The sequence below is a fragment of the Plectropomus leopardus genome, chromosome 4 (genome assembly GCF_008729295.1).
Source record: "Plectropomus leopardus isolate mb chromosome 4, YSFRI_Pleo_2.0, whole genome shotgun sequence".
NCBI classification, from domain to species: Eukaryota; Metazoa; Chordata; class Actinopteri; order Perciformes; family Serranidae; genus Plectropomus; species Plectropomus leopardus.
This window is the reverse complement of record NC_056466.1, coordinates 1,437,654-1,462,129: the sequence shown is the minus strand read 5'-3', so window position 1 is coordinate 1,462,129 and position 24,476 is coordinate 1,437,654. Positions and strand designations below refer to the sequence as shown.

Below are 24,476 nucleotides of genomic sequence, written 5' to 3'. Positions count from 1 at the left end.
GGAGATTAAAGGAGAAGGTGGAGATGAATGAGTGTGCTCATATTTTACGGTCTTGTTTACACTATGAAATAGGCTAGTTGGACGAATATAGCTTCTCTGACAAAATGATAGCCGATAAGATGAGATGAGGCTTTATTGATTGCCATTTGGGGAATCCAGGTGCTGCAACAGCACAAGAACATGAATAAATACAGATGAATTGGGAAAAGTATGTTTTAAAAAAATGTATAGATAAAAATTTAAAGTATAGACCAAATCAACAACAATCACTTCTGGGTAGACAACTGGCAATTTATTTTAATTTTGAAGATATGTGAATTCAGCAAACTTATTAATTTCTGTTGTAATTTTCAGCTATAACTGTAACGTTTAAAGATAAACAGTTCAACACGATGCTCTGACCTTTCCGATGTATTTGCTGTGCTTATTTTATGTACTGTGTAGCTATTATTGCGTCTTTGACAAACCAAATCTACCAGCACAAAAGCTCAGCAATACACTGCCGTGGACAGGGCAGAAAGAAAACATATTTGTAAGCTGTATTTGTAAGATATTTGTAATATTTTCTCACATACTAACTGATCGAGGCAGCGGTAGACCAACAACTCCAATGTTCTGCGAAGTAAAATTACTTTTTTTTTTCAAGGGAGCCTTTGAGGCTTAGAGATAATGACTTTGGTTCCCTGTTGGACATTGCGGTCTTACAGCAAGGTAATATTGTAAAAAAAAAAAAAAAAAAAATTCTAAATATGGCATACACTAATAGTGTTATTTAATTTTCTAGGAAGGCCTTTTTTGGTAGCTAAAAATTAACCAATTGAGGCAGCGTTTGCTTGGTGCCATTTCATGTTATGTGCATGATGTAGGGTTTTTTTTTTACTTGGATATTATTGTAAATAAACATTGTGATGGGTCGGTACGAGAGTATTTAAAAACTAAAAATACTCAAAATTTCAAGGCAAGCAGTATATATACAGTTTCAGAGTACTTAAGGAGATCTATACAAAGTTCTGAACATTAATATTGGAGCAACTATTGTGTGTGTTGTGATGTGAGCTTCTCTGTTGTTTGTTGTGGTCGGTAGTCCAGCCTCGCGTACATGTTGTTGCATGTGATCGCATTTGAGTCTTGTTTATGTATCCCACTTGCTAGGCAGGCTTATTTTTGGTAGGCGTCTAAATGGAGTGTGCAGTGAGCAGTGTGGTTTGTGTACAATGTATCCATGACAACACACGGAGCCAACTGTAAACATACAATAGGCTGTGTGTTGCAAACTGCAGTAAAAACCCTAATTGAGACACATATTCCACATTGGCTGTATAGATAATAATGCTCTTAAAACCTGAATAACATCAACATATCCCATGTCTTAATCAGAAAAAGTAAAATTTGGAGAATGTCCTATTTCAGAATATTTAAACAGAATATGCTGTTTATACGACCCACATCAAATTCAGAATATTGTCATATTCGGAAAAATAGGGGAATATTGGTGTGCATGTAAACATATCCAGTGAGGTCCAGGAGCTCCTTACTGACTGAGCAGAGGATGAGATCAGCCGCCATATAATAGAGAAGGTTAATGAGTGTTTTTGCCATATTATGTCATTGTTATTGTTTCCAAGTGCTGCCTGACACATGCGTTATATGTCACATTCGAGGCTGAGCTGTTGTTTTACACATCACGTCTCTTTTGCTTCTGGAACGCTGACATGTTTTCTAAAATCCCACACTGGGTCGGCATGATGCCTGCCTTATTTTGTTCCGTAAACAAAAAGCAAAATTGATCTAGTGAAAAGTCTTGGTTGTGGTCCTATCGCACGATCTTTGCTTAAAATGGCTTATAAATGTGCTTCTTTAACCTTTTTAAACTTTGTCAGATTGGTTTGGTTTCTTTCTAAAACAACCTTTAGCAAATGAACACGACACGGCCCAAAAATTAGCAAGAAATTAGATAAAAAGTTGAAAGAAAATTACCTGAAAATAATCATAATAATAATTAATAATTGTAAAAAAAAAAAAATCTAACAATCCTCCCTTCTCTGTAAAACTAATTTTTAGATAATATTTTTGTCGAACATTAATTATATCATGCAATTTGTGGGGAATTTCTGGCCAAGTTTGTCCCCACCATTTCCCTCCATGTTTAAAAAAAAAACAACTAATTGTTCAGGTTTCAAAGAGTTAAACTAGTACAATACAGTTTCAAGCAAAGTCACATAATGGTGTAATTAGTGGCGGCAAAGAATAGTATATGTAAGAGTAATATGATACTATCTACTGTAAACACCAGAATAATATATATTATTATGAAGTAATGATAGTCAGTGTTGGTCATAATACAGAATTATTATATAGCACATAATTTATGAGTAACGCATAAATGAGTCAGTAGTTACTTAACCCACTGAAACCTCAATCAACATCACTTTTCTTGTGTATCCAGATGTCTTTCACAAGTATGCAAAATTTGGAAATTTGTTTGATTTCTTTTAGAAACACTTGGGGCAAAAAGCTAAGAGCAATTTGGAAAGAAATGTCCTGCAAATTTAAAGAAATTAGGAGATTTAGAAAATTATTGTCAAAAAAAGCTTGGAAAAAAAACCCAAAGAACCCTTTTTTTAATGATCATAATTATTTATAAAAAAAATTTATTTATTAGAAAATTGCTCTAATTTTTAAGAAGCGTTTTCAGGTATTTAATACTTAATTTTTATTTATTTTTTATTCAGTTTTTATTTATTTCTATTTTCTTTGCCAATTTTTAGTTAATTTTCTTGTAATTTTTACTTATTTCATGTCTATTTCGGGGTCATTGCATTGCTCATTGCTGTCTTTTCATACTTTTGAAAGAAATCAATCCAATTTGCCCAAGTTTCAAAGGGTTACTATAGTATAAGATATAAAATACAAGGTAGTAATACAGTAATATAGTGTAGTACAGGGATATAACCTAAAATATAAATGTAATGTGTGAGTATCCATGATCAGCACCTGGACCAGTTGCATGTTTGATACAAACAAACTGCGGACATTAGATACACAATCTTAATCCTAATGTAAACCTTCAGTGTATCTCACACAGTCCTCCTCTTTGCTGAAACCTAATGATAAAAATGCAAACATATATTCATGGCTTGCTGGGATTATTACATTTGTTCCACCAGTTTGTTATCTTCTTCAAAACGCTGTTTGTGTCTGACAAGTGTCAGCTGCCTTGCTCTGTGTGCCAAATACCAGTTTTCCATGTGGCATGCCAAAGGCAGTGTCATAACCGCCCAGCCAATCCTCATTTCCTCATTCTTGTGTGCCTGAGGTCAATCCACAGAGAACGCATTACGGCATTGTTCTCGAATCACTGAACCCGGGTCAGTTTGAGCTGCCTTCTTCTGGTTTTCTACAGGTGCTGAACAGTAGGTCTGCATTGTTCTTGCTGTGTGTGCGGGTGTTTGTGTGTGTCTGCGTGTGCACGTGTGTGTGTGTTCGTGCTGGTGTTGCTCAGTGTTTCATCATGTCCCCGTCTGAAAAAGAGCTCGGTCTGATGAGGAGTTTGCTCTGTGGCCTCCTCTCTAATGGAGGATTGGAGTTTTGGTTTCACAAACATTAACTGATGCGGAGAGCGGCTCCGCAGGCAGGAAGCATCTCATTGGCGGAGTTTAACCGTATTGGGTGGAGTCGAAGGAGCAGCTCTGTAGAGCACTGGTTCCCAACTGGTCCAGCCACTGGCTCCAGATTTCTCCTCGGTCGATAACTTAAGGTCCACACGTAAAAGAAATTACCACATATTTAATTTGACAAAATGTAAATAACATGGGTTTAAAACACAATTAAATAAAACATATTATAAGATTAAGGTGCAATAAGTTAAAACCAGGTGCGTTTCTTGTATTTAAGGACATTGAGGGCTTAATTGTAGGGAAAAAAACACTGAAATATTTGATTTTATGATTTTTTTCTGTCTTTAAATATTTTTTTCTGATTTAAAAAATATATACATTTTTTGGTTGAGTTTCTTTTCCACCACAAAATTTTTTGGGTCATTTTTAAAGAAAACGTACCCCCCAAACTGCATGTCCGCTGCTATAGATCTATAATATTTATACGGTCTATGATGTAGACTGAATTACAATCATAACTGTTTATTTACAATAACTTCAGAGTAGAAATCCGCTGTGTCACATACATATAATCTAACAGCGCTGAGCAAACTCTGCCTTCATTGATTAGTTATTAAGCCACCTTAAAGAGTCAATATCAGTTTAAGTTTATACTATGTTTAGAATATTTTTACCGCTTTACCATACCCTAAGACAGCCCTTATTGACGCTGATTTGAAACTGTTATATCAAAAACACCAGACTCTACTGAGAGAAAGTCATTCTACTTCACTGAACGGCAGAGCTGCTGCTCTACCGCTGCCTCCATCAGCTGTTGTGGGAGGTAAAGAGGAGAAAATATCCAAATGTAGTGTACACAAACACTGATCTTTTTAGGTGGCGAAAATATGTTTTGCTGCTTCCACATCGCAGGGCATTGTTTAGCTTCTATGCCGGTGTTATGGGACTGTACTATAGCACCCCTCCCACCTAATAAATAATGAACAGTCCCTATCCCGAACCACTGAGGGAGGCCAGCATGCCAACTAGGAGCATGCACTGAACACCAAGTCTAGTTAAAGTCCGACTGAGGTGATAACATGACGGGATAGCTCGACTTCTAATCGCATTATCTGGGTGTGTTGGTCTGATTTTTAGAAATTCGATTTAGTCTGATTTCAATCTGACTAACATGTTTGCATGTTTTTAAAAGTCAAGTTTTAGTCAGATTAACACAATAATTCAACTTTCTCTAACATTGTGTAAATGTACTGACTGTTAACTTCCTCCTCTCCCTTTAGTTTGGACACAAATGTGGCTTCTCACTTCTTCCATTGAGATTTCACTGAACCACCGAGATGATTTTCACCTCTGAGAAATGCTCAGCTCAAATCTGTTTCCATCTTTCTCATCTTTCTAAACTCACTCACTCTTCATGTCTTCAACTCTGCCGGTGGTGTAATTTTTAACAAATTAACACCAAAGTTAGTCTTTGATGCATCTTGTGATAGTAACAACACATAGCGCTAAAATGACTAATGCTAGTTGGTAATTATCCACAGATTCATCTACAAATGTGACATGCATACTTCTGCTCACTCTACACACTGAAACTCAACCTTTATCTGGTGCATAAAAGCTCCTGCGTTTGCTATTTTAAATGCTCTTCTTTGGCAGGCCTTTCTCTGGAAATGATATGTCCTACATTTCTGTCAGCAGCAGCAGCAGCATGTTTTTTCATGTTGCATAAATAGGTGTATTAATAGAAAAAGTAGCCAGCCAAATAAGCAACAATAGCCACCATGGGCTGAACAGACAAAAAAAGAGCTTTGACATCTTTAATGTTTAACTTCATAAACACTGAATTAAAAAAAAAAAAAAACACATCACACTAAACACTAAATAAAGCTCTCAGATTACTTCTGTGAAAAGTTTTCTGTTAAAAGGCTTAAAAAAATGTGTGTTATTATAAAGAAGACACATTTATAACCTGCATTTTATCTTCTCCTGTCGCCTCTTCTTATTGTGCCGATCAAACAAACCAAACTGTGCCGTATCTTATCAAGAAAACAATATAACTGTCCACACTCTGCACAGATTCATCCTCGCACATCTCTGGGCTTTAACATGTTTACATTCACTGGTTTATTGCTATATAATGTACATCGTGGCCTCTGTTGACCTCATGATTTCCTCCTCTGTCCTGCAGGCTGGGAGGCTGAGCGCTGCAGGGCTGCGACATGTGAAAGGAGCTCCGCCCCTTTGACCCTCTCAACTCTCAACCTTCGGTAAATTACATCATCTCCTCTTCTTCCCCTTTTGTTCTGTTTTCCAAAGAATTTCTCGCTGTGGTCTGAATAGGCCTTTTTTTTCAACATGTCATAGTGTGGAGAAAAAAACTATTCAGTAACAGTAATGAAGGCCACATTCCACTTAGGAGAGGTTCTGGTATTGTCCATGCTGGCTTACTTTCTGGGACACTTAATGGAACTGAGCCATCGTTAATGTTATCAGTTTCACCTGTGCTTTTCCTGCTATCACAAGTCTGTGAAAAAGGTCTATTGTACACTTTAGCAGCAGGAGTCAACACAACCAAAATCACACACAACCAACATCATAAAATAATACAATAAATAGACACAATATATACACTCGTCGTCCACTTTATTAGGCACAGCTTGTTAGTATCAGGTTGGATCCCCTTTTGCTTTCTGAATTGTCTTAATTCTTGCTGCAGATTTGTCTGCTGCACATCCAAGATCTGAATCTCTCGTTCCATCACATCCAGAAGGTGCTCTATTGGATTGGGATCAGTGACTGTGGAGGACATTTGAGTCAATTGTCATGTTTAAGAAACCAGTTTGAGATGATCTGAGCTTTGTGACATGGTGCTTTATTGTGCTGGAAGCAGCCATCAGAGGATGAGCACTCTGTGGTTATTAAGGGATGGACATGGTCAGCAACAATACTCATATAGGCTGTGGCGTTTAGACAGTGCTCAGTTGGTACTAAGGGGCCCAAAGTGTGCCAAGAAAATATCCCCCACACCTGAACCGTCGATACCAGGCAGGATGGATCCATGCTTTTATGTTGGTTACGCCAAATTCTGACCCGAACATGCAAATGTCACAGCAGAAACTGAGACTCATCAGACCAGGCAACGCTTTTCCAATCTTCTGCTGTCCAATAATGGCGAGCCTGTGCAAATTGCAGCCTCAATTTCCTGTTTTTAGCTGACAGCAGAGGCACCCTGGTGTGGTCTTCTGCTGCTGTGACCCGTCTCCTTCAAGGTTTGATGTGTTGTTGTGTTCAGAGATGCTCTTCTGCATACCTCAGTTGTAACAAGTGGTCATTTGAGTTTCTGTTGCCTTTCTGTCAGCTTGAACCAGTCTGGCCATTCACCTCTGACCTCCAGCATCGACAAGACATTTTCACCTCTCACTGGACATATTCTCTTTTTCAGACTATTCTCTGAGATGGTTGTGTGTGAAAATCCCAGCAGATCAGCAGTTGCTGAAATACTCAGATCAGCCTGACAGGCACCAACAACCATGCCACGTTCAAAGTCACTTAAAACACCTTTTTACCCACACTGATGCTCGGTTTGAACTTCATCAGATCGTCTTGACCACGTCTACTTGCCTAAATGCATGGAGTTGCTGCCATGTGATTGGCTGATTAGATATTTGTGTTAGCTAGCAGTTGAAACGGTGTACCTAATAAAGTGGCCAGTGAGTATAGCATACAACACATGTCACCATGATATGAATTTCAATGAGACAAAGCGTTCAGAGTCCAATACAACCTAATGAAAAAGAGCAACTTGTTTAAAATGCTAACTGTAAACGGGACTAAAGACCTCAGATATCTGTATGATTTTCGAAGAAATGTAAACCTAAATGTAAAACAAGTCAACAATAAAATAACAAAAGTAGAAAAACTAGTGTTGGCTGTGGAGAGATGATAAAAACTTACCAAAAGCCACATATGAAATATTCATAGCTGCTCTCCTATAATGTATAGAGTTGCATCACCTCACATTGCCTGTATCTCAGCCAAAAAGCTGCATATGAACACACCGCAAAAACTACAACTGACAGCCAACCAGCACATATACTCTGAACCTGAGAAAACAACTCTCCATGCCAGCAAACGGCGGTCGTCTGTAATCACAATTTTAAAATTAAAACCACAAGACTGTCTTGACGCTAGTTAGCACATTAAAATCCCAAATTAGTGCTGAAAAACAAACGACGACACAAACCATCAGGAAACCTTTCTGCTAGTTTGCAAACTGCAAAATGCGACCAGATGCAGAAGAACATCCTGGTATTTCTGGCATACTGATTTTACCGTGTAATAGGACACACTAAATCTTTTTTCACACATTACATTTTTTGTCCTCTCTTGTCTCCTTGATGTCTCCCCAATCTGAACTTGTTTTTTGTTTTTGCAGCTTGATTCACTTGAACCGACGTTGTGACCGCGACCTGACACCCTCCTGCCTCGGGCATGCCTCAGGTAAAGTAGGAACATCGCCGAAACCGCCCACCGTTCTCACCCGTCACCTCTGAGTGAACCTCCTCGTGGTCTTCCTGTTGGATCCCTATCTAACTCTGTGTGTGTTTTGTGTGTGTGTTTCCTGCCTGGCAGCCGGGTATGAATGGGATGGAGCCTGCGTTTGGCGAGGCCTACGGGGGGCACAGGGGTCTGCTGAGCCCCTACCCTCTGGCCATGTCGCCACAGGGGGGCAGGACGGAGTACGACCAGGTGAGACGACGAAGAAAGCCACGAATTTCACGATGAGTCACGTGACTCACAGTGAGACTTCGGCAGAGCTTTGTTTGTTTGAGAAACAGCAGACTTTTCTGGTGTCTTATTAACAGTATGATTTATTTCTTTTATTAATATTTGAAACTCCCCAGTTGACAGTCTCGCATGGGGTCGCCACCCAGCAAGTGAAGTGCAAAAAGGGGTGATTTTTGGGTGTTGAATTTTATGTCTGGATTTGTTCTTGATGGAAAAAAGAGCATGCCAGTTGGCTTGCAAAATAATGATTTGATGGCATATTTTAGACACCTAAAAAAACAATATAAGTTTAATAATATTTAGAATACTTTCTGTTATCGCCCTCTTTAAAGTGAGACTCCATTAAGAAAAACAATGATTTTACCCCTTAAAACCTGAGCAAAATGGCCTGATTTTGATTCTTTTTCTCTCAAAAACACAGGGCGAAAAGCAACTTAACAAGAAATGGACCAAAAATTAGCAAAAAATTAGGTGTAAGAAAAATACCTGAAAATGTGCAAAAAAAGAAATTACCTCAAGAAAGTGCTACAAAAATTAAAAAATAATGTTTGTTTTTTTTTATATTCTCTAACATCATTGTAAACACATAATTAAGAAAATCATAATTTTTCTGGAATTTTTTTGATAATATCTAATAATCCAGCAAGCTAATTTTCAGATCATTTCCATGTCACCTTTTTCTGCATTGAAGTCATTCATTGGCATTTATTGTCAAGTTGCTTATTATGTTTTTCCATGATTTTAAAGGAAATCAAACCAATTTTCTCAGGTTTCAGAGGTAAATGCTACAGAAATCAGCCTGAATGCAGCTCAACAAAACTGATATTGATCTTAAGGGTGAACAGTGCTGAACTATTTTATTCTCAAAATAAAGACTTTGTTCTAGTAATATTCTGACTTTATTCTCAAAGTCTAACTTTTTCATTTCTTTAACATGGCTCCTAATCCTCCGTCGTAGTAGTTGACTCTAGCGTCATAAAATCCAAACAGTCCCTTTATCATTCATTCAGCTCTTAAGAAGTATTAAAAAAATGCGTGAACAAGAACGTGCATGTTTATTATATAACGGACTCCCGTAACATCACTTCACACCGGTGATCCTGCCTTTGCTTGTCTGCTTTTGTGTAGAACTAAACTCAATATCAAGCTGCACATAATTATCACTCTGCGGGTGCCACCTTCTGTCTTATTGTTAAAGCATATAGGCTTTCAGGAAGAGCAGCCTGTGTAGATAATTAAATTACAGATTATTAATATAACTAACGTTGATAATGGTATTAAATTAAACTCTTTTTATGAGCCTTCCTGTGATGAAGATTGCATTATTTTTCCGCATATTATCATTGTATGGAGCAAGCTGTTGCTACTTGCCTAAAAAGCCGCCTGTAACGATGAGTTTAATTAAGAAGCAGCGGGGCGAATATTTAATCACTGACCTCCTCCTGTATATTATATTTGTAAAGGAGCACGCTGACATGTGATGCAGGAGCTCTGTTAAATCTGTCTGTTCCAAATCACTCATATTTAAGTATCTCTGTACCCTTTCAGAGTGTGCTCCTCATGCTGGGCTCCCCGGCATCGCCAAGGAAACGGCCCTTTGAGTTGCTAAGCGACCTGGTGGACGACGGTGGCTTCGGCGAGGACCTGCACCCAGAGCGCTGGGACGTGTCTGCGCTGGACGAGATGGCTCGCTACACCAAGCTGGGCCTCGGGGTGGGAGGGGAGCTGCTGGCGTGCTCCGAGGAGGCCGTGCTGATGGGCCGCTGGGGGAGGAGCCGCGAGGAGCAGGAGGAGGAAGAGGAGGAGGAGAGGAGGAGGAGGAGCAGACACACAGCAGCACCTCCCTTCATCCAGGAAGTCACTGCCGCAGGGAGGGAGGAGGGGCGCACTTCTGTTACCACGACAACAGAGAAGGAGTTATTTGTTGCAGGAAGAGCGCCCGGAGGAGGACAGGATGGGAGGGAGCACACAGTGGAGGTTTATCAGGTGGCACAAGAGGAAGAGGAGGTGGTGGCGGCGGTGGCGGCAGGTTTGGCTCTGGAGCACTGCAGCGAGGAGCACAACTACTCCTTGAGCCAGGGAGAGGAGCAGACAGAGGGGGAGACACAGCAGGAGGTGCAGGGGAGAGAGGAGGCCAAAACCGAGCTAGATCTGGAAGAAGAGGAGCAGGAGGAAGAGGACGAGGAGGAGGAGGACGAGGAAGAAGAGGATGAGGACGAAGGAGAGGAGGGAGCGGAGGAGACGGCGGTGGAGGCCGAGCTCTCCAGCTCCTCGGAAACTGAATGTGGTGAGTTCTGCTCTCAGTTTGTTTGTATGATCTCGGCTCATCGCGGCGCTGCCAGCAGCCCGTCTGCCCACACGGAAACCATTTTAATCTGTCTCAGGTCCAGACTCGACCTCAGACCGCCTGGTGCGACTCGGCTGGCTGAGTAGAGGCACATTAAATACCAAAGTTGCGGGTGTAATTCCCGGACAACACAGCGCCTCAGTGGCTTCAGTTTTACTGTTATGAAACGGCTTTGAGGGTTGGAGTCTCTTCATGTATACAAATACCATCTGCAGCCGCCACGCTGCGCCGTGTCTGTTTGGGGAGGGGGTGCTTGTAGTCGAAAACATGTTAAATAGGGTATGAAAGTTGAAGCAGATTGTTAAACAAGCGTTACAGAAGAGCTGGAGTTTAGAGCGGCTTCAAAAGCAACACAAACACGCCGGCTACATTCAGCCGCTGCCTCATTATTTCTTCATACCTCACTCAGCTCATTCACAAATATTGTGGCTACACAGTGGAGCAATTATCTGATTAGTTAAATCTGTGAGTATTTTGATGATTGTTTAATTGTTTGAGTTGTTTTTTAAGCAAAAAACTGCTTGTTTCTACTTCGCGAAGAACTGATTGTCTTTGGGATTTTGACAGTCGGTCGGGCAAAACTAAACATTTGAAGTCGTCGCCTTGCTCTCTGAGAAATCGGGTGTTTTTCATGAGTGGCCGCTCTGAAACACAGGACACAAGCTATTGTCCCGGTGCCATAGCTTTGACCTTTGACCTCCAGATTCATGGGTGGGGTGGGGATTTCCTCTAAATTTGCTAGATTTGATCACAAATACAAATTAACTTTTTCCCAATAACTTTTTCAGTCCATGAGATACAATTTTCCACATTTAAAAAGACTGAAAAATGACCTTTATCTTTTAAAGTATATCAAATAAAACACGTTGACTAATTTTTCCTTTGGACACAGAATTTGCAGTTGTAAAAAGGTTAAAATCGAAATATTCTCCGATATATGTTTTGTTATTGCAATGTTCAGCTTATGGGATTTGCACTGTTGGTCAGGAAAAACGAAACATTTGAAGTCATCGCCTTGCTCTCTGAGAAACGGGGTATTTTTAATGAGTGGCTGCTCTGAAACACAGGACACAAGCTATTGTCCCGGTGCCATAGCTTTGACCTTTGACCTCTACATTCTAGGGTAGGTGGAAAAATGAACACAGCCTAGTATTGTGATATTTTGCAACATAGATTAACTATAAATGTGATGTATTTTATTACAAATACAAATTAAACTTTTAAGTAGAACAATAAATTCAGTTGCTTTTTCAGTCAACTAGATACAATTTGCTGCAATAAAACTGACTTAAATAGGATCTTTACTGTTTAAAGTTTATTCGAATAAACAGATGTTGACAGATTTTACCTTTGGGGACATTATTTTCATTTGTGAAAAGGTCACAATATAATGCAATATGTATTTTGTTATTGCAATATTCCGCATATGGGATTTGGACTGTTTGTCTGACAAAAACAAACAAACAAACAAACAAACATTTGAAGTCATCGCTTTGCTGTCTGAGAAATTTTTCATGAGTAGTAGCTCTGAAACATGGGACACAAGCTATTGTCCTGATGTGATAGCTTTGACCCTTGACCTCTGCGTTTTAGGGGAGGGGTAAAATGAAAACAGCATTGTATCCTGATATTTCACTATATGAATTTACTATAAACTTGCTATGTTCAATTACAAATTGCTTTTTCATTCCACTAGATAGAATTTCCTGCAATAAAATGACTGAAAAAGAAACTTAATCTTTAAAGTCTATTAGATAAAACACATGTTGACTAATTTTACCTTTGCGGACATAATTTGCAGTTGTTAAAAGGTAATAATCACAATATATTGCAATATGTTTACTGTTATTAAAATACTCAACATATCACAAAAAATGTCAATAATTTTGAATCTTAGTATCATATTATTATATTGTACTGTGGGGTCTCAGGAGTTTCCCAGCCCTACTGCATCCACATGCTACAAGGAAGAAGTCAAAACTAGATTTGTTTATTTATTCATATACTGTAGTTTATTTGATAGGGACACTGCAAGTTCACAAAGTACAACTTCTGCCTGTTACAAACAAGCTACAGTTACTGATGTTTCACATGCAGAGATTAAACTCCTGTCCCTAGTTAGCTTTTAGTAAAGAAAACGAAAAAAAAATATGAAGGTTACATACAATAACATGTATGCAATGAGTTGTAAAACATATTTACATCAAGATTACATAGAATTACAACACAAACAAGACAAATATCAAAATAACCTGTACTTACAACACTCAACTATCAGACATAAAATAGTGAAAAATGCTCACATCTCTGATTTTTGCTTCTGCAAACCTTTAACACTTTTGTTGAAAACCTTAGTATCTTTTGTTAGTTGTATTTCGGGTGGTATTGTATTCCACTCTTTGGAGCCTTTTGTGTATGAAGCTGACTGCCTTGAGGACGTTTTTATGATGTGTGATTTTACAGTTGCTTGCTGTGCCCCTGGTGTTCCTACCACTGTTTTGCCTGCTGATAAATTTGCATAAAATATATGGTGCTGATTTTTGAAGGCATTTAAAAACCAATTTGAGGGATTTTAGAAAATGATCAAAACTAAGCAAGTTGCACTGCTTCAGTATGTGACAGTGATGCTGTATAATTATATATGAAACAAAGCCCCTCAGATAACGATGACGTCTGAACAAACACAGACACAAAATTATAGTGACTTATCAACTTACTTTAATCATTCATTTCTAGAGTGATATTTGTTTTTAAAGCCTGCACATGCACACATATCTGGCATGAAAAACTTCCATTTAAAGGTGCAGTATGTAGGATTTAGGGGTATATATTGGCAGGAAGGAAATATGATATGATAAGTATGTTTTCTCTGGTGTATAATCACCTAAAATTAGAATTACGTTTTTGTTACCTTAGACTGTTAAACTGTTTATTTCTACATAGGGAGCTGTCCTTTAATTATGGAGATCGCTATTTTGCACCACCATGTTTCTACAGTAGCCCAGAATGGACAAACCAAACACCAGTGACGGATACGGACGTTCACATTTTTGCATTTCTGCATCTACATTTTTGTAGTACTTTAGTACTTCCTTGCAAGAAGAGTGTCAGAAAAGTATTGTTTCATTATATTTTATTTATTTTTTAAGTGAGACTGCTGAATTTGGTGTTTTTTAACCAGTTTAAATCACCTGGTTCGTGTGTTTTGGGGTGTTCATCCTGAACGATGAACACTGCAGGAATTCTAACTGGGAGAAGTTGCAGCTGGTTATTATTTTCCTGTATTTTTCGATCCAGTTTATGTAAAACTTACTTTAGAATAAAAATAAATAAATAACTAATTTCTCCACAAGAATTTTATTCTTGCTGAGTTATCGAGGGCATCGGCATAATAATGACCTCACTCAGTATTTCTAAAATCCTGGCCTTGGCCCAGAGAATGAATACCTCGCTCAAGGCTGCATAAGCCTTTACGTCTTTTATTTTAGCAGTAAATAAGGTTTAGACATTATTTACTCTGTATAAAAAATCATATTAATAGAAAAATTAGATTGATGCAGGATTATTTTCACATTATTTAAACTGCAGAACTTGTGGATCTGCACCAAAAACCAGCCACTTATTGCTTGACTTGTTCTCGCACTTTGGCCTTATTTTAATGAAATCTGCACGCTGCTGAATTTTTTTTTTCCCCAGTCCATGTACTAGTCATGTACAGTAGTACTTTTTAGCACGGGAAACTTGGCAGTACATGTCCTGCATATTGCAAGAAATTAAGAAAAGGAAACAAGAAAATGACCTGAAAATTAGCTTTAAAAAGTTTGTGTGTGAGAGGAGTGGAGTTTTATAAAAAATATTTAAAAACAAAGGAAATATAAGAAAGAAAGCTCTATAAATAACTAGTATATTAATATATTTATAATGATAATAAAAAATACATAACTTAAAGTCAAAGATATAGCTATACACATAATTTAATTTCTCAATATTTTTAAGTCATTTTCTTTTTTCTTCTTTTCCTTTTATTTATTGTTTTATTTTTATTTTATTTTTTTTTAACTTTGAACTTTTCTCTCTTTTAAGTCTAGCTTTATTGAAGTACATTATTAATTCTCTGGAGTAATTTAATTTAATTATTTTTAAAGATATAATCAACATACGTACAAAAAACAGCTGAATTTAAGCGTCTTGGCAGAAGTGATCATTTTCTCTAATACATCCATCAGGACTTTAAAGCTGCGTTCTCGACACTTAATCAGCTGAAGCTTGCTGTGCCGATAAATGGTTTAAATTTCAGAGGTGACTTCATGGCCAGACAACAGGACACGAAACATAAACACGTATATTAGATAACGCACATGTAAACTGACTTCACCTCAGATTACCATCTTTTTTCCCAGGCTCTCGCTGTCTCTGATCGTCCTGGCGTTGGATAAACAAATCTCAGGCCTCTTGTTGGGAGGTAATAGAGAGGTCGCCTGGCTCGCTCTCAAAGAGCGGCCCGGGTCATATTTCGACGGTCGCGAGACGCCATTGTTGCTCTCTATTGTTGTGGCTGTGTGTGTGTGTGTGTGTGTGTGCGCCTGTGCCTGGTCGAGCTGTGTGATGGATGGAGAAGTGTGTGTGTGTGTGTGTGTGTGTGTGTGTAGGAGTTGGACAGAAGGTTAAGGAGAATAATGTGTGTGTTTATATATATACCATACAGAAAACGAAGCCCCTCGGAGTGAAAGATCAGGGTGAGGGGAGAGTGCAGACAATGGCGCTATCTGCAGACTGGACCAGATGGCATGATGGTACATAAGCCGTGTGTGTGTGTGTGTGTGTGTGTGTGTGTGTGTGTGTGTGTGTGAGTGTGTGTGTGTGAGAAACAGATAGCCTTCGCTAATGGCTCGGATAGGACTTCATGGTTATTAACTTTCAATCTGATTTAATCCCGCCAGGAATTACTACTTTCATTATTTGCAGCATGTTTTTGTTTTTTTTTCCAAAATTTATTTTTTTTACTCAGCTCTGGTGGATTTTGAAGACGCGTCTCTTCTGCTGGTGGAGCTTTGCATGTTGTATTATTTATGATAGCATTATTCATGGCTCTGTGCGCCTGAGGCTAATCTTCTGTGACGTCTGTGTGCTCGTGTAGGTGTCTGCCTCCGAAGCAGCACACATGCATACAGTTTTAGCTGCCGGTGGCTTTGTCATTAGGACATACAGCGTGTGTTTGTGGATTAGGGTTCGCAGCGTGATTTCATACCAGGCAAACGTCAACATTAATACCTGTCAGTTATGATTGGGGTTTCATCTGTCGCATTAAGTCGCAGGGTATTTCTCTTCTATTAAACATCTTAAATATGGCTGTCAATGTTGTCCACCTCCGTTATAATGCATGAGGTTCTGTTACGTTCATAAATTTTGAATAAAACCTGCCTGGGGTATTGATTCTGTATTTGGATCATTGCATCAGTGGTTCTTTTCGGTAGTCCCAATCTGTAAGTGACCAGATTGCATTCAATAATTATTATTTTTTAAATGGATTGATTGAATATGACATTTTATAAATGCTGTTTCTCCAGATTTAAAAGAGCAGTGTGTAAGATTTAGGGGGATTTCGTGTTACCTAGTGGTGAGGATTGCAGATTGCAGACAGCTAAAACGTGTCCCAGTTAGATTTCCTCGTTGTTCTGTTTTTGGTTTTTTTTTTTAATCAGGAGCCGAATTATCTGCAGAGATCTCCTCTCAAAAATAAACAGACCAGGTGATTTAATCTGGTAAAACACTGAATAAAGCAGTTTCGTTGCACAAATCAGTGTTTCTTCAATGCTGTTTGGCATGTTGCAGGCGGGTTACTCTGCTAATGTGTGCTCACCTGCTTTCTCTGATAACTTAACATCCAGACGTTCAGGAGGTTTTTACCATGACCCAAATTATCTGCAGAGGTTTCTTGCTCTCAAAAACAAATAGACCAGGTGATTTAAACTGATGAAATACTGAATAAAGCAGTTTCATGTTACAAATTAGGGTTTCACCCACACTGTTTGGCACATCCCAAACTGGCCAGCACCTGCTAATGTGTGCTCATCTTATTTCTGATCCACATGTTCAAGATGTTTTTACCATCAGCCGAATTATCCACAGATGTTTTCTTCTTTCTAAAACAGATGTAGTCAGTGATTTAAGCTGCTAAAAACACTGAATGAAGCTGTTTCATTTTACAAATCATTGTTTTTCCAATGCTGTTTGGCATTTCAGAGGCAGGTCATCAGTCTAACTCCTGCCGATATGTGCTCGCCTTTTTCTCTGATAACTTAAGATCCAAACATTCAGGAAGCCTTTACCGTGAGCTGAATTAACCGAAAAGATCTGTCCTCTTTGAAACAAATGGACCAGGTGGTGGTAAACTGGTAAAAACACAGAATAAAGCAGTTTTATGTTAGAAATCAGTGTTTTTCTGTCCCTGTTTGGCATGTTGGAGATGGCCCACTAGCCCAGCAACTGCTAACGTGTGCTCATCTTGTCTCTCTGATGACTAAAGATCCAGACATTCAAGTGGTTTTTACAGGTTGCTGACTTACCATGACAGGGTCGTGGAAAATCTGGAAAAGTCATGGAATATCAAATAAACTTTCAAAAGTTTTGGAAAAGTCGTGGAATTTTGTTTTTTGCGATGACATTGTTTCATTCATTTTCCGAGGATATAAAAATTAACGATGTGTGACAATGTTTTGTTTACCAATGCATACATTTCTCCATGTTCTCAACACATCCTGTCTCTCCCTTCATGTATGTCAGGTCATTGAAATCATGTTTGAACAGAGTTTGAATTTCATATGTTTAAAAAAAAATAACTGGCAAATTTGGCAAGAAAAAATTCTGTTATGGGTCCTTGAAAAGTCATGGAAAAGTTTTGAAATTTTATCCATGAAAATGTGTGTGTGAACCCTGCATTGAATATTGGTCGATGCAGGTTAAAAATAAAGTTGCTGATAAAGTTGCTGCTGAACTTTGCTGGAATCAAAATGATTGCAGCGACAAAACACAGCGAAAACAACAGAGTGAGATTCTCAGATTTGTTGCCAAAGGAGATGTTATAAAATGTGTCATCACAGATCAGCCAGAGTTTAATCAAACTTGTTGACGACTCAGCAGTTCTTTCCCTTTTATATAGTGATAATTGTAATTAAATGCAGTGTGTTTCACAGTGAAATTAAAAAAGTGAAGATTAGATCAGACATGATGAGACACAGAGCAGAACAGTTTGACATAAAAACCTTGCGTGGGCTTTAATCAGACTCATGGTGATGTCTCTCTGTTGGACCAACACCTGAGGGAAATATCTGAACCACAGTTTCCAGCTCTTTGCCAGACTCTAACCAGGTTTGTTCCACTTTGACGGTATTATGAAAAGACAGATTTTCGTGATTTTCCATTTATGTGTCCATGCTGGTGATAGCTGTGGCCGAAGGCATTATTTTTTCCAGTTGTCCATCCGACTCATTTTTGTGAACACGTTATCTCAAGAACAGCTTGAGGGAATTTCTTCAAATTTAAACCAAACATCCACTTAGACTCAATGATGAACTGCTTTCTAACAAAGAGCAGAAAAAATAACTAGCCAGTTAACATTAATTCAATAAAAACCAACGAACAAAAATGCATAGAACACAATGCAAAGTCTAAATGATACGGGTAGCAATATTAAACTAATAACAAGAATTTGGTTAAAAAATGACAGTTTAAATCATAATAAATGAAAAGATCTTGTGAATGACATCCATGTAATGGAGAGGATAACTATGAGAATTAGAAACCAAACCATATATTTGAGAGATGGGAAAAACTGATTAAACATATAACTTAAAAAACTTTTTATTTCACTGTTTGTCTCACCAGTTAACTAAGTTATCTTGTAACCTATAATAACTCAATTTATTTGAATAATTTGTGAACTGTGGATTATTTGGTTTATTATAAAAAATAAATATTCATTATAATAATATAATTAATAAATCAGCTTTTCAGTTTTTTGTTTTTGCTGTGCTCGTAGGCTTCTCAGAAATTAGACAAATTTCAGAACAGGTCAAACGCGAGTTAAGACTTGAATTTGATCACTGAGACTTTCTGAAATTTTGTAGGCTCATTTATGAGCTACTCAAATGTTCTTTTGAATCTTACCGTTATCTCTTGAGCTGAGTTTATTAGAAAAATAATGATCACTGCAGTGAGAGAAAAAAAGAGTATGTTAAGATCTTGGATTAGTATCAGGCCAGGACATGAGGAAAGCTTTCTCTCAGGAGCTGAATTTAGGAGAGTATGAGAAAAAAGGTAAAAATCTCACCTTGATATTATATTGAGCTCTGTTTTGTCTAAAAACCTTGGCTGGACAAAGAAGAGATCTTATTTTGAATTTGCCTTTCCTCTGGGACAAAAGTTGTATCACAAATTGACCTTTCTGTTGATTTGTTTTCCCTTCAGAGGTGGAGGCCGAGCCGGTGAGGCAGCCGGGCGAGCGTCCGTCGAAGCGCCGCTGTTTCTGGGAGTACCGACGCGCTCGAGAGTCGGCCACAAAGAAGAAACTGGGCGGAGACGTCCGCTGGTCTCTGTCGTGGAGCTCCAGCACTCTACCCAGCACACTGTACCGCCGAGAAGGTGAGAACTACACAGCACCGAAAAGATAAGACTGTTAACTCTTTGAAACCTGAAGAAATTGGTTTGATTTCTTTCAAAAACATGAGAAGGCACTAAATATCTTAACAGGAAATGACACAGAAATTAGCAAGACATAGAAAGACAAGAAAAGTACCTGAAAATGAGCTCAAGAAACAAACCTCAATAAACAAAAAACAAGTAATAACAAATAAATAGGGAAATCATATGAAAAAAAACTGTTTAAAAATTAGAATTATTCAGTAAAATAATTTGTATAATTTTAATTATGATAATTACAAGTGTTATTCCCTGGAAATATTTACCTAGGTTTTTAAAAAAAATAATTATCTAAAGCTGCTACTTTCTTGCCATTTGCAGGTCATTTTTACCAAGATGCTCATTACCTTTTTACCCCTGTTTTTGAAAACAGACAAAAGCTATTTACTCGGGATTCAAAAGTTTAAACTATTGTGGTAGACAGTTGAACTCAGCACAGGAAAAATATTTTTAAATGGTTTTAAAGGGTTTATTGTACATAAGATATGTACCAAAAGAAATTTATCTGAAAAAAGAAGAAACGTTAAAAACAAAAAAGAAACAGAAATTACATTTAAAAAAGCAAATTAAAAAATGTAAAAACATATGTATATATTTTTTGAAAAATAATTTTCAGTATATAGTTATAATAATTATGAATGCAATTTTCTGGACATTTCTCCCTTGTTTTTTTAATTGTTATTTTTAAATAATTTGAATCACCCTTTTTTCAGGTAATTTTTTGTTGCAATTTGTGGGACACTTCTAGCAGAGTAAGTCATTAACTTTCTTCCTCATATTTTTTTGACATAAGAATACAATTTAAAAAAAGAAATGACAACAAAAAAGAAAACATTAACTGCATAAGCAGAAAAAGATGGATAAAAAAAAAAAACAAGAAACAAACAGGACATTGGTGATAACAAAGACCAGAAATAAAGACAAACACTTAACCACGAGTTGCAGGTTATTGACATACATACAACCCGTCAGACCATTAACCATTTTATACAATTTTCCGATCAGATTAACGACAGGTTGCAAGATTTTCTGAAAGAGTTTCTCCTTGTTTGAATAAGTAAATCTTATATTCTCCAAATGTACAACATTCGCTAATTCCTTCAGCCTCATATCAAACGTCAGGGGCTTCTCAGATTTCCAAAATTGTAGATAGATACCAATTAGCTCAGGTTTCCAAAGGGTTAAATAACGTATTAAAGGCAAATGAACGCAGTACAAGAAAACAGATTTTAAAAGGTTAATGGATCAAAGTAATTTTTTATTAACATTTTGTATATATATTCTATAAAATATTAAGGAATCACAAAAATGCATTATTCAGTGTTGGAGTAATCTGATGACCTGATTAATCAGAAAGTTAATTGATTAAGTTAATTAGATTAATTGGTAGTGATCCCATAGAGGTGAACATGGAGGTGTAAAGATCTTCTGAATGTAAGACGTGTTTTTTTTTGCAGCAGTAGTCATTAAAACGATATTCACACTGCAGCTAAAAGTGTCCCATTTCTTTTCTCTCATGTGACACCAGTGGGATCGAGGACCCTCAGGCATGTGCCCTACATACAACTTTCATGTCAAAATCTGAATTTTTCATCATTTCCCTGATAAGTGAATCTTGCGTCAGGCAGGAGTGAAGCTGTGCAGCAGTTTGGCAGCCTTTGTTCTTCAGAAGATTTGATTCACTCCCTTTAATGCACAAAAAAACAATCACAAACTAGTAAAGCCTCTGAAATTAACATTTCAGATTGCCACGTTGATGTTTTCTGTAGCTGCTTATTCTAACATTTGATTGAGATATTAAAAGCTAGGATGTCTTTTTTGTAGCTGCACGCTTACATCATATTTCCAAGGATTTCTTGGTGACAGATTTGGGATCTTGCCAGAGTAATGTGGATCTGGACAGCGTCTTGCTGCACAGCATTAAATTTAGACTTACACTGGTGGGATTGAAAAGACTGAGGACTGAAAGCCCTTCACAGACAGGCGTTGCATTCATGCTATCGTCCTTTGTCCAGGCAAAAAAGGACGCCGCAAAGCTCGCAAGACAGACGCCAGCGACCTGACACCAAACCCCCAGAAGCTGCACAACATCGGGGAGCAGCTGCAGAAGCTCAACGCCGCCATCGACGGCATGGGTCCGGTCAACGACCTGCCCGCCGTGGCCCGAGCCCGGTCCCGTAAGGAGAAGAACAAGTTGGCCTCCAGGTACCAGACTCCACTTACTGCCCTCCTACGTCCTCTGCGCCGAGTCAGAGCCCTGGAGACTTCCCGTATTGATTTTATAAGGCGTGAGTGGGCATTTCGAGTGTTTGTAAATCGTTTGCAGTAAAAAAAAAAATCCTGCAGACCTCTGTGGTTTGGTTTCTGCAGTTTTTAGCCTTCGAGATCGGTTTTTCAAATATGTGGTGCGTTTAAGTAGTTGACCTTGTGAGAGTGTTTCAGGAGGACAAAAAGAGGAGAAAACATTGAGAAAAGCATCTAATCTTAGAGGAATTTAAGGCACAGTTGGATGGAAAATAAGAAAATACAAAGAAAATGGTCTTATTTCCACTGTCTTAAATAATTATTCTGAAGTGTCAAGATGCTTGAGGTGCTTGAAGTCCTTGAATATGGCACTGAAAATCAGACATTTTTTTAAGTTTGGTACTTGAAAAAGTACTTAAGTGAAAGTTAAAGGAGGAAAAAATACTCAATTTATGGCCTGCAGGCCAAACCTAGCCCCCAAAATGGTGACGTGTGGCCCCCCAACTATTATCTGATTCACATAAAAAAATACAGTGATTCAGACTGGCACCTTATGTACACTAAAATTACAAAAACTCTTCCCAAAGTGCATAAAAAATAGCTTGTTTATCAAAAAAAAAGTGCCAGTGGAGGATCCCCTGCACCCCCTACAGAGGAACTAGCTAAGCCCTCAATGTCCTACAATCGTCCTAAAATCCCAGAACAACCTTCAATCCTAGAAATGTCCTAAATCCTAGAAACGTTCTAATATCCTAGAAACATCTTAAAATCCTGGAAGCATCCTAAAATCCGAGAAACTTCTCAAATTCTTAATTTTTTTTTTTCCTAAAGTCCTGGAAACTTCCTAAAAACAAATTCATCCTTGAAAATAAAAGTGAGCCCTTAAAAAATGTCTTTACATCCGTCTTCCCCTCGTCTGCAGGAACCCCGCAGGAAGCGTTTGATCTCAGCTCTTCCCACAGCGAACCAAACTGAGGATGACCTTTAATAAATTCGGAGAAAACTGCCGCCACGAACACGCGCATCCCCGAGGATGATAAACACAACACAAATGATTTAAAAATGTAGGCCATGAGTGTATTTTTGGGGTTGATTGGCCCTTTTTTTTAATGAGTTTTCGTGGTCATGGAACAAATGAGGGAGAGATGGAGGGAAGTGGAGAAAAACAACAGAGGAGATGGGATGGAGGGAGGCAGGATGAGAGGATGAATCGGAGGAAATCAGGGCAGGATTGAGGAGGCAGACGAGGAGGAGGGTCACCGCGAGTTCAACTCTCTGAGGGAGGAGGGGAGAATTTGGAGGAAAGGACATTATTACAGTGAGTTTAAAGAGGAGAGGGACTCTGGGAGTATCTTATTATTCCAAACATATTAAAAACGACACAAACACATCATCGGTGGAAAGTTGGAGGAAAAGCAAAAGAAAAAGAGACGGTGAGCGTGAAGTGTTCACTTAGAGTCACCGTCTTCTTCCCTCGCACGGCGATGTGCCTGAGTTCACGTTTTAATTTTATATGCAGGAATCTCATCTGTGGAGATTCACATCTTTTTGTGCTGTCATTCTTTGTGGCCGCCTGAGAACAGGTCAGAGTTAGCCGTGGGATTATCCGGAACGACTCCAGTCTCTTCTTTTCTTTCTTTGTCAGAAACAAACCTGCCCGGGGCGTTCAGGCGGCGTGGGGAGAAAAAAACACTCGCCCAGTTTTTAGCTGTGGTGTCTGCAGCTTGGCCGGACGCTCCAGTAAACTCGGTTAGCGGTGGAGAGATCGTGTCCTGGTCACTGATTTACAGGAATAATCCGTCATTTTGGAAAATATGATCGTTTACTTTCTTACTGGGAATTACGTGATAAGACTTAGTTTAATCTGTGTGTTCGGTATAAAGACTGAAAGCTGGTGGGAACTGATAAATAAAAAGCTTCATAAAACAGCTAAAAGCTACTGTATACACAGAATACATGAGCCTTTTCTTTCACTACAATCTGCAAATGAACGACAAATGTCTCAATGCAGATTCTTCTGTTTGGTCCCTCTGTGGAGGAATAAGTTACAGAATAGATTTGGGGTTTTTTCTGTCTCCAAAAGTTGCCTGAAAATGTACATTTTCTGAGACTTCTTACTGAGCTGATATGATCGCTCTATATGTCCATAACATCTGCAGCTCTTCTAAAAAAGGAAAAAAAAAAGAAACATTTAATGCACCTGCAGACCAAGCGCACTTATGTTGCACAATCTTACAAAATCTTTACTTCAAGCCTGTTTTACCAAAAAAGGTGATAATTAAAAGTACATAGAGTACATAAAGCACATAAGAACATGTTTTTTTAAAAAGTATATAAATAAAATAAACAGATAAATACATTAATAATACTAAGAAGAAGAAAAGGGTGAAAAAAGTTCATTTCCATTAGATTCCTGATTTAAACAGCCATCTCTGTTATGTGAAGGATATTTTAAATCAAATCAAATTCCCACTTTGATCAAAAACCTGTTTGTGAAAAACAGGCTTGAAACCATTTAAATGAAATAAATTTACAAATATCCGACTCCATACAGGGCGTTTTGGTTTATCAAAATGCTGAAGAAGACTTTTTTAGGTGACCAAAATGTTATAATCACCTTTTATTAAGTGAAAAGCGACAGTGCCGGTGACTGAAATACACTTGCCTGAATGAACTGCATTAACTTCCTTCAGCACTACCTGTTTCGTAGCCATGAAAAGACAGAAAATAAGCTTGTTTAACCAAAATGTTGGACTATTGGTTAAATGTTAATGAATCAAATT

The 24,476-nt window shown here is 38.2% G+C and overlaps 1 protein-coding gene across 6 annotated transcripts in view; it reads left to right on the top strand.

Moving 5' to 3' along the window:
• LOC121942120 (CREB3 regulatory factor-like) overlaps positions 1-24,476 on the top strand; it is a 36,777-nt gene that overhangs the window by 5,470 nt on the left and 6,831 nt on the right. For 3 of the 6 annotated variants that reach the window (XM_042485230.1, XM_042485229.1, XM_042485232.1), the window contains exons 2-7: positions 5,806-5,884; positions 8,053-8,117; positions 8,250-8,366; positions 9,954-10,692; positions 19,219-19,392; positions 21,465-21,654. In XM_042485230.1, the coding sequence (XP_042341164.1) occupies positions 8,109-8,117; positions 8,250-8,366; positions 9,954-10,692; positions 19,219-19,392; positions 21,465-21,654 (1,229 nt within the window). In that variant the 5' untranslated portion in view covers positions 5,806-5,884; positions 8,053-8,108. Of the gene's footprint in view, positions 1-3,316; positions 3,414-5,805; positions 5,885-8,052; positions 8,118-8,249; positions 8,367-9,953; positions 10,693-19,218; positions 19,393-21,464; positions 21,655-22,615; positions 23,992-24,476 lie in introns of those variants that run through there. The other 3 variants (XM_042485234.1, XM_042485233.1, XM_042485231.1) reach the window with 3 other exon arrangements.